Source organism: Sorex araneus, chromosome 1, assembly GCF_027595985.1.
Source record: "Sorex araneus isolate mSorAra2 chromosome 1, mSorAra2.pri, whole genome shotgun sequence".
NCBI lineage: Eukaryota > Metazoa > Chordata > Mammalia > Eulipotyphla > Soricidae > Sorex > Sorex araneus.
Window position 1 is genome coordinate 54,160,576 of NC_073302.1, and position 19,399 is coordinate 54,179,974.

Sequence of the window (19,399 nt, forward strand, 5' to 3'; positions counted from 1 at the left end):
GAGAGACAGAGAAAGAAACAGAGGGAGGGAGGGAGAGAGAGAGAGAGAGAGAGAGAGAGAGAGAGAGAGAGAGAGAGAGAGAGAGAGAGAGTCTGCCATAGAGGCAGGCTTTGGGGAGGGAGGAGCCTGGGAGGGAAACTGAGGACATTGGTGTGGGAAATGTACATTGGTGAAGGAATGAGTGATAGAACATTGTATGACTGGAACCCAGTAACAAACAGCTTTGTAACTATATATCTCATGTTCATTTTTTTTAAGAATTGGTGCCTGAAAATTTATCGCATTTAGTACCATCTGCCCTGTCCCCTTCCTAATCTCCACTGAAGGCAGAACTCAGAACCTGTGAACAACAGCTGTGAACACAGCCCTGTGAGTCATAGGCTGAAAATCACTTAGCTAGATACTAGCTCAAAATTCCTTTTACTTGAACGTTTGGTGATTTTACATAACACATTAAGTTTCTCTATTTATCAGGGCAAGTTAGGATTCAGCATGAAGGCACAGTCTATAAACAGTTCATATGCTTTAAAATCATCCTAAATAGAAAATAAAAAACTTCTTGGATCAGATCCCCAAAAAAAATGCTCCATCATCCAAAATTTGCAAAAAAAAAAAATTTCAGGCACCTATTTATTTTTTGCTAAAATAAAAACATTACTGGGCAGTTTCTAATCATTTGACCCAAAATGCTAACATTGCTCTATGAAATAGCATGTTAATGTTTCCTTTCTATAGTTACAACATATTAATTTAATGACTGTGATGTCTGAACTGTTTTCTACATTTAAATAAATGACACTAACATTTGGGGGCTTTACTTTTTCTTTTACTCCTCTGACATATTCAGCCTTTGTTTGATTTAAGTAAATATCAGTAACGATGTTTATATGAAAGAGATGTGCCTGACCTGAGTAAGTGATCCCCTGGCACCAAACTTTGCAATGATATGGTTAGCAGTTTTGTGCTATCTGTGGAAGACAGTTGAGTTTAAATCAGATCTCCTTGGTTGCTAAAACCATAATGCAGAACAAGGGCATTTTTGGATCTACTGGCATGAATTCTATGCCAGGGACCAGGGCACATGAATTTATGTATGATAGGAGATACTCTAGAAGTGAAAGAATTTAAAACCAAGGCTTAGTGATCTTGCTTCTATCCTAACCTGGAGGCATTCACTTAATCTTTTAGGGCTTCAGCTTCTCCATCTAAAAATACCATCTCTAGCTCCTAAATTCCCAGGGAAAAAAAGCAAATGAGAAAATCTTAAAATCAAACTAAGTGAAAGATCTTTATAAACATCAAGTAAAAATAATATTGGGCAAACAAAAAATTTACATTTTACAGGTTGGCTCTCATGTTACTAATGACAGCTGACTTTTGTGAGACTGACAATTTGCTAAGAGCTTTACATACATGATCTCATCTAATTCTTAAGGCTACTCTGCACTAGAATGTTATACTTATTTTACAAATGGCACATTTTCAGGGTGAAAGGTGTTTAGTGAAGTAGTCACTGAACTAATAAAGGCAACTGAAATACTGAGGTTAGCAATGATGACAATGCCCACTCTCATAAGTTGATGACAAGAATTACATAAAAAAATTATACCTTGAAAGAGTTTAAGATACAGGGCTGGGAGAGAAAACAGGGATCAGGAGTGAATGCTTTGCAAGTGGACCCTAACACCATACGATCCCCTGAGAAACAATAGGTGTAACACTGGAGGTCCCCACAGTGTCATCAGGTATGACCCTGGTGGTTCCTAACGTGACAAGGCCTGAACAGTGCTGTGTCCTCTGGCCTTAGCACTGAGTTGTCTCGTGAAGTTGACTGAGTATCACTGAGTGTGACTCTAGGTCCCCTTAGAAATGCTTAACAGGGACTCCCAAAAAAGAAAAAAAGAAAATTTAAGTAGAATAATTTATCAGTATTGTTAGTGACAAAGTGTCTTAGTGCAAGAATCAAATGATCCAATAACAGATCGTCTTATAATAGATGGTCTGTCTATATATTTGGGAAGAATATGGTCATACAATCTAAAAGGTACCAGAAGGTTTTTTTTTATCTCATTATAAATGATGCATGAAGATTTTTTGGTCTTTCTTATTGCTTATTCATTAATTGCTTAAATAGTATATTTAAGTGAGATTGATTAAAAGAAAGGAAAATATTACTTTTCTAAATCATTTAGCCATTATAATAAATAGACCTCGGTGATTAGGAAAACATTGTATATACTTTAATTTATAGTCCTTATATAATTTAATTTCTAGTCCTTACATTGAATTCTTTACTGGAGACAGACTGGCATAAATCCTATGTAAATTAAATCCCATGTAAATTAACCTGCATCATTACACAGTGAATTAAAGTGGGGATTATGAAATCATTGATAACTGAAATTTCAGAAGTTGCAAATTACCTTATTTTAATCATAGTTTTAAAAATATTTGATTGGAATTTATGTCTGCTGTTGTAAAACAACAGAAAATTATCTTTTTATCCAAAACAGAATTCTAGTGTCACACTCTTTCTTTCATGGATAAGAAAAGCTGACACGCCACTGGCCAAGTAAGTGAAAGCAGAGATAAATAAATAGGACTATCTCAAACTAAGAAGCTTCTGCACCTCAAGAGAAACAGTGACCAAAGTACAAAGACAATCTACAGAATGGGAAAGGATATTTACGCAGTACCCATCCGATAAAGGGTTGATAACAAGGATATACAATGCACTAGTTGAACTCCACAAGAAGAAAACTGCCAACCCGATCAAAAAATGGGGTGATGAAATGAACAGAAACTTTCCCAAAGAAGAAATCCGAATGGCTCAGAGGCACATGAGAAAATGTTCAACATCACTAATCATCAGGAAGATGCAGATCAAAACAACCATGAGATATCATCTCACACCACAGAGACTGGCCCACATCCCAAAAAACAAAAGCAACCGGTGTTGGCGTGGATGTGGGGAGAAAGGGAATCTTCTTCACTGCTGGTGGGAATGCCGACTGGTTCAGCCCTTTTGGAAAACAATATGGACGATTCTCAAAAAATTAGAAATTGAGCTTCCATTTGACCCAGCAATACCACTCCTGGGAACATATCCCTGAGAGGCAAAAAGGTATAGTAGAGATGGCATCTGCATTTCTATGTTCCTTGCAGCACTGTTTACAATAGCCAGAATCTGGAAAAAACCAGAGTGCCCCAAAACAGATGACTGGTTAAAGAAACTTTGGTACATCTACACAATGGAATACTATGAAGCTGTCAGAAAACATGAAGTCATGAAATTTGCATATAAATGGATCAACATGGAAAGTATCATGTTGAGTGAAATGAGTCAGAAAGAAAGAGACAGACATAGAAAGATTGCACTCATATGTGGAATATAATGTAACTGAGAAGTACAAGTTGGCAACGATGCAACTTCTGGCAGATATCTCTCTGGACTTAGTTATTAAAATACTAAAATACAGAAACCCAAGACCGTGAGGCCACTAAGTGCGGTCACTCAACCTCATACCTTTTCATTCTCAGCAATGGAAAACAAATTATCTAATGCTTCCTTTTCAGCAGGTCCGACTTTAGGGGAGAGACTCTCCAAACAATAATAGTGAGTTTTGTTGAAATATTGAATGCAATCAAAGTGAAAGTAAAGTGAAATTTATTAGTTACACAGGCGGGGGGGGGGCTGAGGGGGGCTGAGGGTGTGGGGGTTCTAGGGGTGTGGGGGTGTGGGGTGAAGCTATACTGTGATTCTTGGTGGTGGAATATGTGCACTGGTGAAGGGATGGGTTTTCATGCATTGTATAACTGAGACTTAAACCTGAAAACTTTGTAACTTTCCACACGGTGACTCAATAATAAATTTTTTTAAAAAAAAGAAAAAAAAAGAAAATTGATTTCTCCAGAGTTGAGGAATTTCTCTAAGATTACATCAACAATAACTGTGATCTTATTCATAATAATTACTGCAAACTAACCTGTATTGTAGCTTATCATGTGTCAGGCACTATACCAAGCTATTTACATGTATAACATCATTTATTCCTCATGGCTACTCTATGAGGTAAGTACTATTATCTTCACTTTCCAGGATGAAAAACTCTTGGGCTTAGAGAGAATAATTTGCCAAAACATCTACCATCAGATATTTCTGGGTTAAACTGTTTTACTTCAAAGTTCTCTTCAAACTACCAACAGGGTAATTGTTGGACTTGCATGCCACCAAGATAGTGTGACCAAATTTCTACACTAGACACACTGCCTCTCATGATGCAGATTATGTCTTTACAGTTGCCTTCGAATTCAGTTCTGAGGTAATGTTCATAATTTGGTCCACTGCAAAGGATGAATTTACGCAGTTTGTTGTCAAATTAAATGGAAGTAGACAAAAAAAATCCCACTTGAACTCACCAAGAACTGATGCTTGGGATATACAAGTTTGGGCATTTGCTTAGGACTGTTTCTCTGAATTCCTTGAGGGAAGGGGGAATCTGGATATAGTTTCAGTTAAAAACAGATTTGTTTGTTAATGATTGTGACCATGATAGTGTGATGAGTGAGAGCTTTTTTCACTTGTCCAACCCTTGCCAATTTAAGCCCCCTTCATTACTGCGCTGGAGGGAAAACTAGAGGTCTATGCCAAAAACATCTGAAAAGGTAGCTCTCTGATCTTCTCATGAACAATGTCTTGCACAATTTCCCCTAGACAGACTTAACATCTTACCAGTCTGAGTCTGAGATATATAAGGCCAAATGTAGCATATTTTACATTTAAATCTCTTTGAAAACAAAAAGTGCCTATTAACTGAACCCAAAATAAGACTTTTTTATTTGGTGCTGAGCAATAGATATACAGTTTTAGACTTTCTGGCCACATAGTGAGATTGATCTTTCACCCAGAAGGCAAAGATAACATAGTATTATAAAGTAGCAGTCACTGCATTAATTTCTTTCTTTTCCCTCCTGTCTAAGACTGGAACTACAATTTCAGCATGGCAGTCTTGAGAAGACAGTACACTTGAACTGTACACTTGAACCCAAGAGACTTAGCCCCATACACAGGAAAGGGTTCACACAGCAGAATTAAATAAGTAGAATGAAATAGAAATGAAATAGAAATTTGTTGTAGTTCCTGACATTTTGAAGAGACATGCCTCTTGGACTTGTGGCAGCACCCAAGTTGGCAGTACTATCAGCATTTATATTTGTCTGCATATAGAACATTAACAACAAGTAACAAGTAACAGTAACAAGTCTCACAATGGAGATGTTACTGGTATTCGCTCTAGCAAATTGATAGTGAAAAACAGAATGACAGTGCTACAGTGTTATAGAGCATTTGATGAGGTCAGAGATGTCATGTTCATAGTACTCTAATGAAAAAATTCTTAATTTTAGCTAAAAACCATTCAATTTTCAACTTCCCTTTCCTTTCCCTTCCTATTATAGGCACACTACCACTTTATGAAAATGACTATAGACATGACATCATCTGAGAGCATCAAAGTTCTCTTGAGACGAACTGCTGGGCAGCCAGTTAGGCTCAATTGTTGGTCTTAGAATACAAGATACTGAAATTCTTATCTCAGCAAGATGTCAAGCTATTGCATGCCAGAACTATTTGGGCTTTCTTAGGAAGAGCAGAAACCATAAACACTAAATTCTAAATGTCTACTGTATACATTAAATTCCCATCTATGTTATGAATGAAAGACATGAATAGAAAGGAAAATACAGTATATAGCAAAAGCATTAGCAGTGGTTATTTGGGAATAGTGGACAATTAGTGATATTTGTTATTTTATCATAGAATTTAAATTCATCAATATTTATGTTTGAAAAAAAGCCATGTGAGCATAAAATTATTATTTCAAGAAGAGTAGGTTGTCAGTCTTTTTAGCTCTAAAAACAAATAGATGAATTAATCCACAACTACAGAAATCAGTGGATAAAACTGGTGAGTGAAGAGAGTGATTAGTGTCATTTTCTAGTTTGAATGTCTAATATTTCCTTCACTTAATGCAAATTAATGAGAACACTGAGGTTATAGAAAAAAATGAAGATAAGGATAATGACTAATTACGATCAATTCATTTCTAGTTTGCTTTGGTTTTATATGTATAGTAAGGAAGAAGCTATATTTACACAGAGATATAGTCGTTAATGACAAAAGTTTTTTAAACTCAATCTTTCAATATTAGGATTTAAAAAAATTTTTATAGACATAATAGAAAAGGTAAGGGTGAGGGCAGAGTATTTGATTTTTAAAACATTTTAGAATTGTTACTATATTTTTTTTGTTTACCTTAGCTCAAATAAGTTAAAATGAGTTTTACCTAACAAAATAAACTTTTCTTGTGAATTATTGTTTATAAATATTTCAAAATACATAAATTTAGTAGAGTAACTTTACAGACATCTTCCACAGGCATGGTCTGAAAGTACTAATTTAATGGAAAAATCTGCTCCACCCCAATTTGTGGGTGAGAATGTGGTAGTTCTGAAGTCTATAATAATAGTGAAGATAATAATGAATTTAGGGTTGTAGACTTAATCATTACTGTACTCTTCACTGTCTGTGGTACTTTCCAGTGTAGAAAGAGAACAAATAAAAAAGAAACAGTGTACAATAATAAAAAAAGACTAGTGTAACACAGATAAATTAAAAATATAATAACTTCTTTTAAAATTCAAACATGTGACTTTCTGTATGAAAAATATAAATAAATACATTTGCTTTGGGATTTTTAATTTTGGACATGAATACATAGGTTAAAGGTCAATGTGTCACATTGATTTTAGTATTAGTTAAATTCGTATTTAGAAAAGAATTTCTTTTTTTTGACATTTTTCAAATGAGCTTTAATAATCTGAGTGAGCATGGTGTGAAAAACTGCTGGAAAGGAGTGTTCATGATGTTTAGAACACTGTTATTTCAGCAACCTCTAATAGAAAACAATTTCTTGAAGAATTGATGTTGTAAAATCTAATAAGAGGACAGGTCACTTTTATAGTCCCTTTATCTTCTTTTATAAGATCATCACTTCTTATTCTTTACGGAAAACTAGAAAGGTTATTTTGATTCTTAGTATGTGAACAAACCCAAGAAATTACATAGGAATTAGCAAGTAACAACTTCAAAATATATCTAAGCACTCCCTAAAGCAGTTCCCTATTAACTTCACTGTTGGTAGTTCTTAATTTTAATAGCTTTGCTTAATTATTTTGTTATGAGAAAAAAGAAGCTTCCTGACATTTTCCTTAAACTTACTTCTTATCTCTTTTTTATGTAGACATGTCACAAAATTTATGCATATAATCTATGAGATGTTTTAAAATAACAGAGTAAGCATACATTTCATGGGCAAAGTTCTTTGGATGTGGAATAAGTTTTTGCTTCTGCATTATAATAGGCCAAAAGATATTATGCCAACAGAAAAAAAAAGATAAGAATCAAAAGTCAGAGGAAGATAAGGAAATTTTTCCTGATTACAAACATTATCTCAAAAATTTTAACAAAATGTTTTTATTTCACAGTTGTCTTCATGGCTCTCTTTACACTAAAATATTTTTCTGGGGGAGAAGTTTCACACATTTAAGGGAGGTAAATTATTCTTGTTCATCAATTTTTAAGGAAGTTATCAGATTTTCAAAGTCTGAGATTGAGTACACCCATCTGGAATAACTATGCATTTCACACACTGATAGTCAGGTAGAAAAAGATTTATAGGAAACAGAATAATTTGAAAATCAGGTTGAATTTCATAAGATAAATATTTTGGCTAAAACAATTCTTATACTCTTCATATTTCTAAAATAAAGAACATTAAGCAAAATTTTTACAATATATCCTTTTAAATTCCATTTAATTATGGAATATGAATAAAACAGATTAACAAAAATATTCCAGTTTTTATTCCATTCTTAATAAATTATTTCCTGGTGAAATATGAAAGTAAACTAAACTTCATGAAAATTAATTCTCATTATAAAATATCTATTGCTTTCCTAATAAAATCATGTGATTTAAAATTCTCTTTTCCAAACTAGATATTAAGTTTTGAAAAAGTTAGTTAAAAATAACTTCATATCACAAGTCAAAATAGAATTCATAAGTGTAAGGCAGAAAAAAATGAAAGAATGCAAGTTATAAAAAATGAACAGGAGAAAATAAAAGCTAAAATTGCATTGCTTATTATTATAGATAAAGTCATTATCATCTACATTGCTCATATTATATTCTAAGTATTCCTAGTTTTTTATACCCATACAATGGGTAAACTATGATTTTAAAAATTGAGATTCTTCTCAGACATTCAAAGAGCTTGGGAGAGGGGTCTTGATATTTTGGTCTTCTTGATTAAATTTTTAGGGGTTTATTTTTTGTCTAATTTGGCTTATTCTCTCATATGTTGAGAATAAATAAGTTAAGCGAATAATGGAAGTTGCAAATAAAAAAGCAAATGCTATACCCATGAAAAGATACTTGTTATTATACTTATTCTTGTTATTATAAGTTATGGTTACTTATAAGTAACAATACTTCATTTGCCAAACTTATTCTTTATAGTGTAAGTAATTTGACAGCCAATAACGATTTTTTAAAAAATCAATCCATGATAGGTGAAAGGGTTAAATGTCTTTTGCAAGCTACTAATTAAGAAAACTTAAACTAAATCTGACTGTGAGAAATAAGTCCTGGTTTCTCCTTGAACAAATGCTGACTTTGTCCAACTACATAACTAGATGCAAGACTGGTTTTGAATTTAATTGATCAGTGTGAGCCAGCACAGGTTAAAATGGGTCAGCTGAGGCTGTCAGCTATGTTCTGCTCTGATTTGTCACTGATCAGGTGACAAAGTTAAAAGAGAATGAATCCTGAGAACATTGCGCCACACATTTGTTATGGTCCATTGACCTGGTTCAAACTAAAGAAATGAAACAAATGACCAGAAATCAGAGGCAAAAATGACCTTGAAGAGTATGCTTCATTGGCAGGTTTATAAATGTAGACTCAGATGATGACAAATATAGTGGTAAAAGTAAGGGGCATGTGTAAGAATGACACATCTAGGAATGAACACTGGACTCGACACATTTATTTTTTACATAAAAACATTTCACTAAAGAAGCTTTTTTAGAACTTGATCTATGTTTATGAAGAATGAACTAGTAAACTTGACTGACCTGGCTGGACAGGGATCCAAGTTGCACTCTTGAAGCTTGGGTTTGGGTTTGATGTTCTCCGGGTAATAGTGACAGTATTGATCAGCAACTACTCGGTTGCTCCGGAGATCATAACACTCAGCTGATGTCAGCTGGTAACCTGCAGTGTCAGGTAAGTTCAAACGCACATGTCAGGGTTGGAAAGACAGTTCAAGTGTCAAAAGCACATGATTTGCATGTCAGAGGCCTGGGTTTGATATCTATCTCTTTATAGTCCCCTAAAAACTATACAGAGTGACCCCCAACACAGAATTGGGAGCAACTTCTGAACACTGCCAAGTGTGGCCCCCAAACAAAAAAATGCATATCTCAATTCAACTTTTTTTTCATTTTGAGTCACACCAGGTGATGTTCAGGGGTTACTCCTAGCTCTGCACTCAGGAATTACTTCTGGTGGTGCTCGGGAGACCATATGAAATGCCAGGGATCAAACCCAGGTCAGTCGCGTGCAAGGCAAACGCCCAACCTACTCTACTATCACTCTGGCCCTCAATATATTTCTTTATGTTGTCCAACTCTCTTACATTAATGACAACTCTTCCAAATGCTTCAGTTGTTTTCAGGGTAGAAGATAGGTGAGTGCTAAACACGAGACTCATTCATTTTCACAGACTTCAACTATCTTGAGTTTCCCTTAGAGAGCCACTCAAATTTTAATATTTATATTATGTTAATGAGCTTAACCCCATACAGGCATAGTAAAATTAAAGAACTTCATGGTTAGAAATATTGGTATTTATTTCTCTGATATAATTATTTCTACAAATGAAACATTTGAACTAGAAATATGATTACCAGTGTTTATTATCCCCCCCAAGATATGAACTTCATATTCTTGTTCCTAAGGCATTAAGGATCAAGCTCTCAAATAAATGCATAAAAGTAAAATAGAGGGGCTGGAGTGATAGTACAATGGATAGGGTGCTTGCCTGGCACTGGGTAGACTAGATTTACTTCCTGGTATCCCATATAGTTCCTGAGCACCATCAGGAATAATTCCTGAGTGCATAGCCAGGAGTAACAGCTGACCATATCCGGGTAGGAGAGAGGTGTGCCTCCCTCCACCCCAAATAAGTAAAATAGAATAAAAATACAATGCACCTTAAGACTGTGTTCCTTGGTCAGTGTGGGGAAGAATGATATATGGCACAGAATAATGTCCTGCAGCTGTCTTAGAAAATTATTTTTACTATTTCAACCTAAATAGATAGAGTTGAATACATGGATGATTAAGTTCCTAGCAGTTAACACCATTAATCCCACTAAAAATAATCCCACTAAAAATAAATTTACATGTTCAATTTTTTGCTTACTCCTATTTCTTTGTCAATTCATTTTTAACATTAAGTCTAAAAGCTTACCTTTCATGTACAAAACTCTACTATGCACAGAGAATCCTCTATTAAGAATCACTGGAGCTGAATAGTACTTTATTCTATTTATAATGTGTTTTACCTTTCCTACCTGCATCTTTTTTGATTTTTTGATTTGGTGGCTAGTGGTGATGAGAACTACTTAGAAATTTGGGGTAAAAAATAATGCACATATGGAAGAACATTTTTTATTGGCCTTTTTGTATCTTTCTATCCCTAGCCAGTCCCCAAAATATATTCTCACTGGCAGGTGGTCGGATATTTTTATTGCTAAATATGTGTTAGAAAGTCAGACTCAGAGTGGTTGAAAGACTTGCAAAATTTTTTAGGAAATCAGAAGGAGGCTTATAAACCAGATTTCCTGGCTTGAGGCTGTGTTCTCAGACCACCCACAAAAGTTAATTGTTCATTAAAGACCAAAAAAGACCTCTTAACAATTTACTGTAAAGATGAAAAGCATGGAAAGTAATGGTAAAAACACATGCTCCATTTAATTTTTGTTTTATGAGCAAATCAAAGAGAAAATACTATTTTATAGGAGTAAATATACTTTTATTTTTCAATTACCTTATACTCTAAAGCAGATAATTTTATAACAAGCTAATGACTTTATAATTTTCCACATAATACTTTCTACTCAAGTATAGATTTTATCAGGTACTAAAGAGTGGCAAAGGAATATGTAAATTCCAAATCTAAAATTTTTTTATAAAATAATAACTTTTCAGCTTATACATATTGCTTTGAAGCTATTCTAGAGTGTGAAATGAAAGTACAGAGTAAAAGTAAAATAACTAAAAAGTCACATAATTACATTTCTAAAATTTTATAAGGTACTTGGGGGAGCTATTTTTTACACTTAGCAAAAATGATCAGCCAGTTGAATTTGGAACCAGAAATATAAAAGAGAATTTAGAGGTCAGTTATTCTCAAACAATGGGCTCTGAAGTGAGAGGAAGGCAAGTTTCTATGGTTTTTAAAGAAAATTTTCAAAAAATTTCCTTTTACCTACACTTTCTAATAGTTCAAAATATTGAAAACCACTGATCCAAAGGGGTTCGGCTTATATGAGTTTAACATTAATTGCCTTATTACAGACCAAACAATTATCAAGGTTATTAACATTACACTCCAGCAGCAATTCTATGTGAAACTTTCATAGTAGACACATTGCTGAATTGCTACTTCTCACAAAACACGGTTTTCATTTAAAAAGGAAAGGAATCATTTCCTGTACTGGTCATTAATACATATATCAAAACAATATATTCTTAGGAAACATCAAAGCAATTGGCAGTTCATTTTTAAACAAAGTAATTTTCTATTTAGAATAGGTAGAGCAACAGATAACATTAACTGAAAGGCTAAAATGTGTATTGATAGTTATTTAACATTGATATAACTTTGACTACTTTTAAAATTTTATTCCTTAGAATACAATTTTCAGTGGTTTATTCATATGATAGTTCCCGATAATAATATCATACATACTTACTGCTTTACAACAATTTGTAGATAAACATTTTTCTTCATTTTGAAGTACTATCCTTTTTTCTTGTCAAAATAATTGAGTGGTAATTTTATATGCTAACTACTTAGAGTCATACAATTACAGACCTATATGAAGCTGAAGTTAGGAGTTAGTTGATACACTAATTTTTAAGAAAATATACGTATAATTTTATGCTCATTATAGGAGAAGAATTAAAAATGATCATCTACAAATACTGTCTCAGTTTGTAATGAAATTAAAGTATTCATATGCTGCTTATTACCCATCTGGAACGAACTTTGGTAATATATGCCAAAAGCCACACAAATTCTGAAACTTACTCTGAAAAATTTATTTGAAGGGAATAATGGCAAAGTAGAAAAATACTTGGCTATTAATTAAGTTATTCATTACATTACAAGAAAAAATTAAATGAACTAATTTTCTCTATGTATATGGCTAAGCAATTGTAAAAATAATTGAAATAAATTACATAACCATTATAATTATGATCAGAAAAGGGGGGAAAACCCTTTGCAGTAATAGTAAATGTTTATATAAGTATATACAAATATATATATTTAAATGAATTCCTATCTTCACCCTATCTCATCCTACATGGGATAGGGCGAAGATAAGAATTCATTTGGTAACTCTTCAGGAATAAACTATTTTAATAAAAAACAAGAGCAAATGGAGTATCTTTCAATGTATGGCTTATGGCACAGGGTCAAAAAATAATCAAGTTAATGTCCTCACTACAGTGATTCCTACCCCCACCCCCATAATAAACTACTTCCTTTAATTAAGTTAATATGATTCTTTTTGGACACATTATGCTATATGACAGACTGACAAAACACTCTGCACTGAATTTCTGAATAAATAGGTTTTCTTCAACAAGTAGTTTTTCTCAAATGGAGGGAATTGCCTTAAAACCAAGCCCTTGCCAAACTATATGTTTTTGTCATACTGGCCTTACCTGAAATCAGGGAAAGAAATAAGGACAATTTCCCCCTACAAGGACTCTGCAGAGAGAAAATACTTATGGGTGTTGAGACTGAGGTATCTGTCTGAGGAGGGGATTTGGCACTCTTCAGAAAAAAGGCTCTGTTTCACCACTGCACTCAATAATTTCCTTCAGATTGAAGAAATTTTGCTCAGGTTAGCCAAGTCTCTCACCCAAGCCAAGAGCGCCTAGGCTGAGAGATCACCATTACCTCCTCCACAGGTTGCTGAGCAGGGAAAGAAATCTGTCTCTCTCCATCGGTGAATGATGGGCTGGTAGAAGATAAATTGAACTGTACTGTCTGCGGGTCCTGAGTTGTGGATCTGAAGGAAACAAGAACGAAGGGGAGAAATTAGTAGAACTAAGCAGTGCCTTCTCAGTCATTTGCAATTTTGGACATGGACATAGGAAACATGGATTATCTAAAGTAGGGTTATGGATTGCATTGGGAGGGAAGTGATTATGGCAATTTCACCTAGTTTACTACTTAACCAGTGAATGATCCCTGCATATACCGTTGCTCTCACCACTATTTCAGATTCAACAGAATATAGTTAGGTCCTAGGAAGACCTCAACCTAAATTACTTATTCCTCTTCTCTCTTTTATTGCTCTCCTTCCTCACATAACTGATAAAATTGTGTGGATTTTGAAATGTGGGTTCAGAAACAGACAATTTTTTCCTGAGTACTGTATATATCTCATACATATACTACAAAAGTTATTAAAAGGAAAGATGGTCTTTTCAATTTAGCACTGTAGCACTGTAGTACTGTTGTCCCATTGTTCAATGATTTTGCTTGAGCGGGCACCAGTAACGTCTCCATTGTGATATTTGTTGTTACTTTTTTGGGGCATATCGGATATGTCATGGGTAACTTGCCAGGCTCTGCAGTGCGGGCAGGATATTCTCGGTATATTGCCAGAATCTCCAAGAGGGATGGAGGAATTGAACCCGGGTTGCCTGTGTGCAAGGCAATGCCCTACCCACTGTGCTATTGTTCTAGTCCAATCAGAACTTATTAACTTATTTTTCGATTTAAAAATAAAAAAGAGGGGGGAACAAGTTGAGAGCTCCATAGTCAGGTTTGCATTCTTTGCTTGTACCCAGACCCAAGTTCAAACCACTGGGCCCCCATTACCACAAGTATAGTTCTAGACACCACCACCCCCCCCACCCGAAACATTGGATTTTGTGGTCCCTGGTATCAATAGGAGTGGCTTCTAGAACAACCTAAGCACTGCTTGTGATCCCAGTCAGAATTTTTTAAAAGGAAAATGTTAATGAATTAAGTAGCTTCCACTTAGACACATATCATACCTGGAATTTCTTGGCAACTTATTGATTCATATGCATTTTACAGTGCAAAGTTACCAACTGGGGCTCACTAAAATGCAAATTCCTGGACCCAAGCCCAGAGACCAAGGCAATATACACATGATCCAAAATCCAAACCTTCAAATGTACCATTTTATATTTTAAAAGTAGTTACTTCAAAAACCATATGCTTCTAGAAGTCACAAGAAGCCTTTTGAAAGACTGGTGTGAAGAATCCTTCTTCATTGATTTTTTTCATAATATAAGGTAATATATTCAAACTTAGAGGGTAAAAAGCATCTACTGGAAAGAGCCTTAATTTTGAAAGAGAGGCCTCTTCTAAATACTCATGTAGGCTTACCCAAGATATCCACAAAATGGCTTTATAATCTTTCACTTAGTATGTGAACCATTTCTTGGTAAGAAAATTGGAGCTGCTGCCAGTTTCAGGAGAAACTTCTGACCTTCCTTAATCAACTAGAAGAATATAGTTTAGAAGCATTGTCTAGATTTGAGGTTCTCAGACTAATTTTCCCTAACACTCCCATTTTTTAGAAAAAAAATCACTCAGCATTCCCCTGGAAATTCACAGTCTTTAAGTGAACAGGTGTCCATATTCCCCATCACCATAGCACCTGAGGCTACTACTACACAACCTTCCTTTCAATAGTTTCAGTTTCCCTCCACAGGTGGCGTTACCAGTTGAGATTTGGGGTGACCTCTAGCAAATCTTTCTAGTGTCAAAATCTGTCTAGGGCAGGACAACTATCTAAGTATAGGACACTTGGAATTGTGTTTGTGTCAGTTCCCCTTCCCTTCCTCTCCTTTCTCCTTCCTCTTTCTTCTCTCCCTCCCTTCTCCTTCCTCCTCCCCCCTCCCCTCCACTCCTCCCCTCCCTCCTTGTCTTACTTTTCTTCTCCCACCTCCAGGTTCCTTTTCTCCTCCACTCCCCTCTCTTCTCTTCTCCTCCCCTCCCCTCCCTTTCTTCTCCCCTTCCCATTCCTTCTCTTTTCTTCCCTTCCCCTTCCTTTCCTCTCACATCTCATTCTCTCTTTTATCCTTCCTTTTTCCTTCCTTCCTTCCTCCCCCCCACCACTTCCCTCCACTCCTCTTCATATAAATCACTTTGTCATTATGTGAAGTCTTCTCTCTCCTTGATGTCCTAGGACCGTACATCATTTCTTAGCTCTGGAGAGTCATCACTACCCTCTGCCTCCGACTCATTCTCTACCTTTGCATTTAGAGTCATATGGGTTATATATATGTTTGTGACTAAATGTTACTTCTCCTATTAATCTGTCTGACATAAATTGCCTGAACAACACATGAAGAACCCAGATAAGCCAGGGAAATTTCTTTTCTGTCCCTACATTTCCAGAAAGACAGAATTACCTGTTATCTAGTATTTAGATAGGTTGGCAAGATTGGGGCTATTAATTATGTTAAAGCAAGTTACATGGACAACTTAGAAGACCACACCTAACTGTGATTACACTACAATTAGAGATAAATTAATCAGCTGAATTATGTGGCTTAACTTTTTGTTAATGTTTTCAAGTCTTACAACTGTCCTGACTGTCATTTATCTGGGGATAAACTAATGGATCTGACCTGCATTTTTTTAAAGATGGCCTTATTGTTCTGCAGCTAAACTTGTTCAACTCACCCAGAGTGCAAAGGAAAATAGTATCACCGAAGAAACAAAAGATAAGTGCTAACCTCTCAATCAATATTTGGAGTTCTTATGGAAATAAAGAAATATTCCTCAGAAAATCTAAAAGAGTTGAAAAGGAGACAGAAGAGAGAGAACCTATAGAACATCTAATATTATGCCACAATTCTGACCCATGAAGTATCCAGGTCTCTCCTAACTAGAATAAACAGTGGTACGATTCCCGAGTTAAAGCAAAAACAGCTGAAGCAATACAGAGTCTTTCTGCATTGGGAAACATAGCCCACAGATGAATATTTTCCAGTCTTATGTGTCAGATACAGGATATTTAATTGTTTGCTTAGGGATATAGTATTAATCACATTCTTTGTAAATCCCTCCCTCCCCCACTTTTAAAAAGTCTCACAGAAGCCTATAGCTCTCATGGGATGAATGGTTATCATGCTGGAAAACTATTAGAAGAAGGTTCTCATTTGAACATAAGCCCCGTGAAAAATATGAGAGAAGAGAGCATTTGTTTAGACTAGAGAAATGGATTGTTTTTCATGTTTTTTTTTCCTAGAGCTGAAAATTAAACAACCCTAAGAAAGGGGTGGTAGCAAAATGTATATATAATATCAAAATAGTGGGAGAAAGCTTATTCTAGTGTCTGGGGTTATCTTTTGGTTTGGTTAAAAAGACAGAAATATGAAGCGGGGTCAATTTTTTCTTCTCTGTCTGGAAGTTAACAATAAGACATTTCAGATTTTAAGAGGAAGGAAGGAATGACAAGAAGGTTCTTCAAAAAGAGGGTTAAAAACCTCTATGCTGAAGGAAAGAACACAAACAGCTTAGAAAGAATGTCATTAAATGAGCTTGATGAAAATGATGTATAATGACCATAAATGCTGACAATGTCTGCTTCTATTTGACAAGAAACTGGAAATGAAAATAGACATTGTTATTCCAAGTAGAGAAAGCCAATCATGAGGTACCCAAATCTCTGCTCACACAACTACATTTTGTCCATCCACACTAGCATTTCCTCCCTCCTTCTCCCTTTTCCAGATATCTTTCTTTAATAATAGTATTATCAACTGCCACAGCAACCTGCACTTACTACATTTCTGTCATATGTGGTAGACTTTTTTATACTAAACCTAGTCTTAAAGCTTCTGTGTTCACACACACACACACACACACACACACACACACACCACCACCACCACCACAACCATGTTATTTCCATATTTAAGTGATAATGAGAAAATTAAGGTTGGGAGTTCTTCAAGGCTATATAGCTAAGAAATAATGAGTAGTACTGGAATTCAGGTATGTTTGCTTTTTTAAAACTGCCATTCTTTTCATAGTGCCAAGCAATCTTCCCATTAGCAGCACTCTTTGATCTTTCATTTCAAGTGCTCCTTAATGTTTCCATTTTAATACAGAGAAGTTTAAGGTTAAAAAATAAGCTCCTTGGACATCTTGCTGCACTCAGCAGTGAAGAATCCTGGCCAGTGGGCATCACAATGCTGGAGAATGCTCCAGACCCCAGACCAAGCCGATAATGCCCAGATGCCCGAAATGAAGCAGGTGCAGTCTCCCTGCCTTCTCCAGATGGAATCCCAGTGACCATTTTCTACAAAGATGGCTCCAGTATGTGGGGACCAGGACTATTTCTCCAAGGCCATGTGACCTTTCCTTACACACACACACACACACACACACACACACACACACACACACACAACACCACTCAGGAACAGCTCCTCTGCCCCTGAATAACCATGATCCTAGAGGCATACAAAGCAATATCGGGATGCAGTGGCTGCTGGCAGAAATACTCCTGGACTGTGAACTAAGCTCTGGCCCTGTGCCACCCCGGGAGGGGGAGGGTTTTTGTCCCTCGGCCTTTTCCCCTTTGTGGCAGCATAGCAACCACCACCTTTCAGAGCCAATCGGACAGAGAGGTAGGAGTTTGCAGTGATAGGGCGCGCGGGAAATCTCGTGATGGGGCGGCGGAACCGGCCCTGCTCCCGCCCAAATGAGAACCCAAGCGGCCACCCATGAAAGGCTTCTCCGCTCCTGAATGGCCATGATTCCCAGAGGCACACAAACCAATCTCAGAATGCAGCAGCTGCTGACAGAAATACCTCTGGACTTAATTACCAAAATAGCAGAATTCCAAAACAGCGTGGCCGCTGTTGTGGCCATGTGACATCATATGCTCTTTATTATCAGCAATAGAAAACAAATTATCTAATGATTCCTTTTCGGCAGGTCTAATTGTTGGGGGAAAATTCCAAATAAAAATAGTGTGTTTTCTGCTGAAAATTGAATGTAATCAAAGCAAAGAGAGAGTAAAGTGAAAATCATCTACCAAACAGGCAGGGTGGGGGGTGGGAGGGGGGTATACTGGGATTCTTGGTGGTGGAACATGTGCACTGGTAAAGGGGTGGGTGTTTGATCATTGTATGACTGAGACTTAAACCTGAAAGCTTTGTAACTGTTCTCACGGTGATTCAATAACAAAAAAATAGGCCCCTCAATATTCACCTTTGATGGCACAATTTTGCATTTTTCATTGGTACTATTGACATTGGCAGAGCTTGGCATGCTACCCGTGTCATATTCAATATGTCAAAACCAGTAACAACAAGACTCACAATAGAGATGTTACTGGTGCCCGCTCAGGCAAATCTATGAACAACAGGACAACAGTGCTACAATGCTACTATTGACATGCAGCCTTATGTAAATTTCAGGTCTATCACATAATGGTAAATATTACAAAACGTTTATAACAAGTCTTTATAACGCTTTGAGTAATTACCTAAACTGCCTTTTCATGGAACAGAGATACAATCAAAGGGCTGGGTGCATACTTTGCATGAATCAGGTCAGCATCTGATCTCTGGTTCCTAGAGAACCACCAAGAGTGACACATGAGCACTACTGGGTGTGGTCCCAAACCAAAACCCAACCCATCCTAATATTTTTCCTTAAATGAAAAATTTCAAGATGTATTCTCTCATCTATTTCAAAAATGTAGTTATAAACTACAATCACCATGCTATTACATTGATATGACCTTTTTAATTTTAGTTTTTTGTTGAGGCACCATGATTTACAGTACTGTTAATTATAGCATTTATGCATATAAAGTTCTAATTCCACACTGTTAATCAAAGTCATCCCCATGACATCTTTATCTTGGAACTGAAATTGTCTATTTTCTGACCCCCTCCATTTTCTGTACATCCCTTTCCTCTCGTCTCTGCCTTAGTAAACAACCAACCTGTTCTCTGTATCATTGAATCTGG

The 19,399-nt window shown here is 35.8% G+C and overlaps 1 protein-coding gene across 2 annotated transcripts in view; it reads right to left on the bottom strand.

Moving 5' to 3' along the window:
- The window catches only part of ADAMTSL1 (ADAMTS like 1), a 488,758-nt gene that overhangs the window by 274,033 nt on the left and 195,326 nt on the right, over positions 1–19,399 (bottom strand). For both annotated transcript variants that reach the window (XM_055147244.1, XM_004600171.2), the window contains exons 8-9: positions 13,320–13,431; positions 9,196–9,334 (exon numbers count right to left, since the gene is read on the bottom strand). In XM_055147244.1, the coding sequence (XP_055003219.1) occupies positions 9,196–9,334; positions 13,320–13,431 (251 nt within the window). The remainder of the gene's footprint in view (positions 1–9,195; positions 9,335–13,319; positions 13,432–19,399) is intronic.